General features: G+C 56.6%; 1 protein-coding gene across 2 annotated transcripts; it reads left to right on the top strand.

Moving 5' to 3' along the window:
* The first annotated feature begins 230 nt into the window (after positions 1 to 230).
* Positions 231 to 6052, top strand: MARCKS (myristoylated alanine rich protein kinase C substrate). Of its 2 annotated transcripts, none has more exons than XM_085056138.1 (3): positions 231 to 369; positions 2734 to 2906; positions 4014 to 6052. In XM_085056138.1, exons 2-3 carry the CDS (start codon positions 2808 to 2810, stop codon positions 4773 to 4775), a joined length of 861 nt encoding a protein of 286 aa, XP_084912264.1. In that variant the 5' UTR covers positions 231 to 369; positions 2734 to 2807; the 3' UTR covers positions 4776 to 6052. The 2 variants fall into 2 exon arrangements, with proteins under 2 accessions (XP_084912264.1, XP_084912263.1); XM_085056137.1 differs by lacking the exon at positions 231 to 369 and adding an exon at positions 2360 to 2493.
* The last annotated feature ends 764 nt before the right edge of the window (positions 6053 to 6816 follow it).

Here is a 6816-nt window from a genome sequence, read left to right as displayed (position 1 = left end):
TCACTCTGTGAAATTTTTCAGTGATACTACTCTGAAATAAAGACGTAGCTACGGTGGAACGTAGAAATGCATGTGCCCGTGCCGGTGAAATTGCATATACCCGTTCAGGATGGACAGGTGCCTTTTGATACTGATTGAGAAGTCCTGTCATGGTCTTCCAGCAGGTCTTCTTAGGTGATCTGTTATATCAGCCAGTCTAAAAAGATAAAACCCCAAACCACCACCAAAAAAATCACAATTTGCTTAATATCCAGATTAAAAGCAGCAGAGGAAACACAACGCGTGGAGTTGAGAAGCGGGGGAGGATCCCGAAGAAGGACGCCGTCCGGCTGGCCGTGCCCCGCGGTCGCGTTGCCGTCACGCCGTAAGGTGAGCCCTCCTCAGCTCGCTCCATCCCTTTGCCGCCGGTGCCTGCCGCCGCACACCCTCCGCCCGCAAGCCCGGGAGAGGCGGCAGCCGAGGGATCCCCGGGGAGCTGCTCCCGCCACCGCGGCCCCCGGGAGCTGCCGCCGCGGCGCCCCCGACCCCACCCGGCCCCGCCGAGCCCAGCCTAGCCCAACCCAGCCCAGCCCCGCAGCAGCGGGACCGGCGGCCGCAGGTGACGCCGGGGCGGGCAGAGCCGCCCCCGCCCCGCTCCGCTCCCGATCCCTATCCCACCATGGAGGCCCCGCCGCCCCCCGCTGTCGCCAGGGAAACCGCCCGGCGGTGCAGCCCCGCCGAGGGAGCCCCGGAGCGCGGCGGCGGCACCCCGCCCTGCCGAGGGCGGTCACCCCGGCGGGGCCGGTGGCCGCCCCCCGGGGCTGCGGGTGTTGCCGGTGCGGGGCGCACGGGTGGGCGTGGGGGGCTGCCCCCGGGGGAGCGGGACGCTGCTGCGCCGTGCTCGGCGGGGCGGGCGGCGGCGGCCGAGACAAAGGGAGCGGCGGCAGCGGCGGCGGAGGGGCTGTGCGTGAAATGCGGCGGGAGAGAGGGAGGGAGAGGTTCCTTTCCCCCCCGTAAAAAACACCGACCAAGTGCCCCTTTTTGCGCTTCAAGAAACGAAATATTCCCTCAAGCGGTTGAAAGCAACCGGCTGCCCTCGCCGGGGTTACCGAGAGGCGTCCGCACGAAGCCCAGCGACCCCGCCAGCCCCGGCAATCCGCGGGGAGAGGAGGGTGGGCGGCTGGGCCGAGCCTCCCCGCTCCGCAGCCCTTCATTATCGGAATCATTTTAACATCCTTGTTTATAAACAAGAGGCGTTCGGAGGAGATTACCCGACTTTGGGAAACGATCGTTCTGACGCTCGTTTCTGCTCCTTAAAAGGGGATGGGGGTGCCGGGGAGGAGGGGGGTCTGGGCCAGCCTTCCCCGCAAGGCAGCACGGAGGGAGGGAGCCAGCCGGCTCCCCGCACCCGCCGCCCCCTCCCCCGAGAAAGCAAATCACTCGGGTCCGTGATATTTCGCCCACCCCAGCGCTGATAAGCGCTCCAGATCACCATTAATTCGCGTGCATTAGTTTCGGGTTACATCTTATTCGAGGGTTTAAATTCAACGTAAATACACACTCGGGGCTGAGGTTTGGGAAAGCGCGAATGTTTCCCTGATAACGTCGCTTCTCCCACTACTTGTGTGCATGGAAATGTAATCGTGAAGTGGGTCACCGCCTCAGAAAATACTTTAAAAACACAAATCAGGAATAATCAGACAGCAGAATTTAATTAGAGCCTTAGGCTAATCACAAAATATTTAATTCCAAGCCAATATCGCTATGGGGGAGGGGTCCTTTTCTGCTCCGGCAGCGGCTCCTGCTGCCGCTGCTTTAGCGTTTGCAACATCTGGCCTACAGACCTACTAATTTCGACTCGTGATCTCGTTCGGCGAAACCCGATCTACGTGGTTCAAATACCTTCCAAATTGGGGGCGATTTAACAATCGCGACCAATTAAACCCGGGGAAGAAGAGGGGAAAAAACAAAGCGAGGGTAAAAAAAAAAAAAAAGCAAGCAGCAAATCCCCTCCCTCCCTCTCTCCCCCGCCCGGGGCTCGCACACACTATCTGTTGCTCTCTCACGGCGGCAGCGGGCGGGGGCGTGCGGCGGGGCCGGGACGCTCTCACTCACACTCGCACTCGCACTCGCACTCGCACTCACCCGCACGCCCCTCGCACCATTGTCCCTGCCCGCCCGCCCCGCTCTCTCTCTCGCTCGCTCTCTCTCTCGCTCGGGGTGTTTTGTTGGCGGCCCGGCGCGGGGCCCGGCTCGCCCGCCCGCGCCGCGGCGGAGCGGAGCGGCACATTCATTATCGGCCGGGGGCCGATTTCGAACCGCTGCCATCGCGGCTCCATTGTTCGCCGGGCGGGAGGGCTCCGCCCCCCTTTGTGCGCGGCGGCCGCGATTGGCCGGCGCCGGGCGGAGCGCTGCCGTCACCGCTCGGGAAGCCCATTCATCTGTGCACTTGGGCGTTGGACTCCGCATCTTATTAGCAACCAGGGAGATTTCTCCATTTTCTCCTTGTCTACAGTACGGCTACAAATCTGGGATTTTTTATTACTTCTTTTTTACTAAACTTGGGCTCCTTTTTTTTTTTTTTTGCTCGACTTTTTCCTCCCTTTTTTTCCCCTCCCTCCTGTGCTGCTGCTTTTTGATCTCTTCAACTTTAAATTTTTTAAAAGGAGTGCATTATAATCGGTTCTGTTCTCTCTTCTCTTTTTTTTTCCCCTCTGGTGTGTGTGTGTGTTGCTGCTGCTGCTGGTCGCCCAGTATTTATACCAACCCAACGCTCTTTGTTTCCCCTCCTTTTGGATCTGTTGAGTTTCTTTGTTGAATAAGACAGCATGGGTGCCCAGTTCTCCAAGACCGCTGCAAAGGGCGAAGCCTCCGCCGAGAAACCTGGGGAAGCAGTGGCTGCATCTCCATCCAAGGCGAATGGACAGGTAAAAAACAAAAAGAAATTTTAAAAAAATTAAATCTACTCCTTTTTTTAAGCCGACTTCGACGGACTCTCTTTCGCATCCTGTTTAATTCTTCTTCCTTTGATGCCCCAGTGGCACATTCAATGGAGAATACGGTCGATCCTTTTATCTTTGCAACTCGAGGCAAAGGAATAATTTCTTTATTTTGGTTAAACGGGCTCGGCTTTGAACGATTCCTTCCTTTATCTTTCCTGCGTGGGGGGCGGGGGGGAACGGGGACGGCACGGTTCTTTTTTTTTTTTTTTCTAAATCCCTCGTGTATTATGGTGGAGTGTCCCAATGGCTCGTAAACGGAAGGATCTTACACCGCTTGGCTTTTCTGCCCGCTTAACCTCCTCCCGAAGACGCTCGGTGCCTCGCGCGGAACGCCACTCGTGGCAGAGGCGGATGGCCGTGTAGTGGCGGGGCCCGGAGCCGCCGGGCGGGGGGCTCCGCGGGCAGCCCCCTCGGGCGAGAGCGCTGGCCGGGGGCTGTACCGCCCGCCCCGTCCGCGGCAGCCCCGCCGGCGGGTCGGCAGCCGCGGGGCACGGCTTTCTGTCACCCACCCGCGCCCCCTCCCCACGCGTGAACCGGGCTGGCCGTGCCCCCGCTGCCCCGCGCAGCAGCGGCGGCGTTGCGGACGGCCACCCCCCGCCGCCCCCGCAGCTGCCGCCCGGGGCAGCCAGCCGCGCTCCGGGCGCCTGAAAGATGCAAATACGGCGTGAGTGGGGAGGGGGGGAAGGCGGCGGCGCCTCGCCGCACCGCCCGGGCGCAGAGGGGCCGCGGCGGGCGGGGGGCCGGGGCCGGGCCGGGCGAGCTTTGTTCGCCTTCCCCGCCCCGCGCCGCCGCCGCGGCTTGGACGGGGCGCGTCGGGGGCGGGGGTGCGCGGCGCGGCCGCCGCTGCGTGGAGCCGGGGCGCCCTCTGGCGGCCGCCGCTGGAGGCGCCCGGCCCGGCGAGAGCGCGGGGCTTCCGAGCGCGGAAAGCGGGCGAGGCGAGGCGAGGCGAGGCCGGCGGGCGGGGACGGCGGCGGCGGCAGGGCCCCGCGATCCCCCCGGGCACCGCCGGTAACGCTGGTCCCTGTCTTGCAGGAGAACGGCCACCTGAAGGTGAACGGCGACGCCTCCCCCGCGGCGGCGGAGGCGGGCAAAGAGGAGGTGCAGGCGAACGGCAGCGCGCCCGCCGAGGAAACGGGCAAGGAGGAGGCGGCCTCGTCGGAGCCCGCCTCCGAGAAGGAGGCGGGAGAGGCGGAGAGCACCGAGCCGGCCTCCCCGGCGGAGGGCGAGTCCTCCCCCAAGACTGAGGAGGGCGCGACCCCCTCGTCCAGCAGCGAGACCCCGAAAAAAAAAAAGAAGCGCTTTTCCTTCAAGAAGTCCTTTAAGCTCAGCGGCTTCTCCTTCAAGAAGAACAAGAAGGAGGCCGGCGAGGGGGCCGAGGGCGAGGGCGGCGCCGCCGCCGCCGCGGCGGAGGGCGGGAAGGAGGAGGCGGCGGCCCCCGAGGCGGCGGGCAGCGAGGAGGGCAAGGCGGCCGCCGAGGAGGCGTGCGCGGCCGGCAGCGCCGAGGCCGCGAAGGAGGAGGCGGGGGACTCGCAGGAGGCCAAATCGGACGAGGCCGCCCCCGAGAAGGCGGCGGGAGAAGAGGCCCCGGCATCGGCGGCGGCCGAGGAGCAGCAGCCGCCTCAGCAGGCAGCGGAGGGGAAGGCGAAGGCGGCGGAGGAGGCGGCGGGCGCCGGCTCCGGCACGAGTGAGGCGGGCAGCGGCGAGCAGGAGGCAGCGCCCGCGGAGGAGCCGGCGCGGCAGGAGCCCCCCGCCGAGAGCAGTCCGGAGGGACCCGCCGCCGAGTCGGCGGAGTAGTCAGCGCCGCCGCCGCCCCTCGCCGACGGACTTTTCTTCCCCCCTGTTTGTTTGTTGGAGTGGTGCCAGGTACTGGTCTCGGAGAACTTGTCTACAACCAGGGATTGATTTAAAAGATGTCTCGTTTCTTTTTTTTCTCTCCCCCCGCAGCTCCCATCTCAAATCGTTGTGTGTTGCCGCCATTCCAACGGGCGGAGGGGGGCTCCCCTCCGCCCTCCTCCCCCACCCTCTATATTTTGGTTTTTTTGGGGTTTTTTTTTCATCAGTATTAATGTTTTCTTTTGGTTGGTTCGGGTTTTTTTTTTCCGTTGCTGTTTTTTTTTTCTGTTCGTTTATTTTTTAATTTCATATTTTGCAACTCTCTTCATATTATAAAACTTTGCCGATCGGTCTATGGACATGCCCATATATGAAGGAGATGGGTGGGTCAATAAGGGATATCAAATGAAGTGACAGGGGCCGCAGTGGGGAACCAGGGGCGCGCAGCCCTTGCCGGGAGCGCGCCCCGCCAGAAATGATGTAAGGGGTTAGTCTTTTTTTTAAAAGAAAGTTATTACGATGTATTTTGTGAGGCAGATGTTCTATAAGGTTTACAACACTACAAGTCTTGAATAAGAAGGAAAGGAAAAAGGAAAAAAAAAATAAAAAATAAAAATCAATACCCAGATAAAGAGATCATAGTCTTAGGAATTCATTTAAACCATAGGAACTTTTCACTTATCTCATGTTAGCTGTATCAGTCAGTGATTAAGTAGAAATACAAGTTGTATAGGCTTTATTGTTTATTGCTGGTTTATGACCTTAATAAAGTGTAATTATGTATTACCAGCAGGGTGTTTTTAACTGTGACTATTGTATAAAAAAAAACAAATCTTGATATCCAGAAGCACATGAAGTTTGCAACTCTTTCCACCCTGCCCATTTTTGTAAAACTGCAGTCATCTTGGACCTTTTAAACACAAATTTTAAACTCAACCAAGCTGTGATAAGTGGAATGGTTACTGTTTATACTGTGGTATGTTTTTGATTACAGCAGACAATGCTTTCTTTTCCAGTTGTCTTTGAAAATAAAGGAAAACTCTTCAGATGCAATGGTTTTTTTTGTGTAGCATCTTGTCTATCATGTTTTTGTAAATACTGGAGAAGCTTTGACCAATTTGACTTAGAGATGGAATGTAACTTTGCTTACAAAAATTGCTATTAAACTCCTGCTTAAGGTGTTCTAATTTTCTGTGAGCACACTAAAAGCGAAAAATAAATGTGAATAAAATGTATAATTTGGTTGTCTTTCTTTTATGGATACTCTGGTAGCTTAAAGGGACTAGCCAGTATTGCCTGAATTTGTACAGATTTGTGTGCTGTTAGCTCTAGCTTTGAAAACTACCTTCTTGGATCTTTGCCTCTGTCATACTGTGCATTTTACAGAGAAACTGTGCAGTGCACCAGGTAATTTGTAGGCTTTTCTGGCTTTAAAAAGAAGACTGGAAAGGCAGTCTGAGCATGTACAGTGTATGATTCTCCTGTCCAGGCTCCATCTTGATTTTAAGACCAGAGGTATCCAGCATATGAGGGTCTTGCCTTTTGAGGAAAATAAGATTTAATTTGACTTGCTTAGCGTGGGGCATTGAAATTTTTATGCTGAATTGCTTAAAAATTAAGCTCTTGAACAGATGCCCCACTTAGATCTTGGTATGCTGGTCCTACTTTGATACCTAGATGATGAGCTTGAAAACTTTAGCCTGGAAGGAGAAGGGGGAAACTAACACTGCCATTATGCTTAAAGTAATTAAAAGCAATATTTTCTTTTTTTTTCCTCAAGTGCTACTCTCAAGTACAGGTGAGTTTCAAAACAGATTTCAAAATTTGTCAGTAAAAAAAAATTACTTGGTGCTTGCCTTTAATTGTTAGGCTTTTTGGCTAATTTCCAGCATATTGCTCAGGGCATATTATGCCTTAATAAAACAGTGAGTTCATGTAAGAAAAGCAGCAGTGGTGTTTGGAGGGTGGAAATTGATTCAAGAAAGTGTTGCTTCTAAGTTTA

This window comes from Lichenostomus cassidix, chromosome 3, assembly GCF_008360975.1.
Source record: "Lichenostomus cassidix isolate B80296 chromosome 3, HeHo_3.0, whole genome shotgun sequence".
Taxonomy (NCBI): domain Eukaryota; kingdom Metazoa; phylum Chordata; class Aves; order Passeriformes; family Meliphagidae; genus Lichenostomus; species Lichenostomus cassidix.
This window is presented reverse-complemented; position numbering and strand designations above follow the sequence as displayed.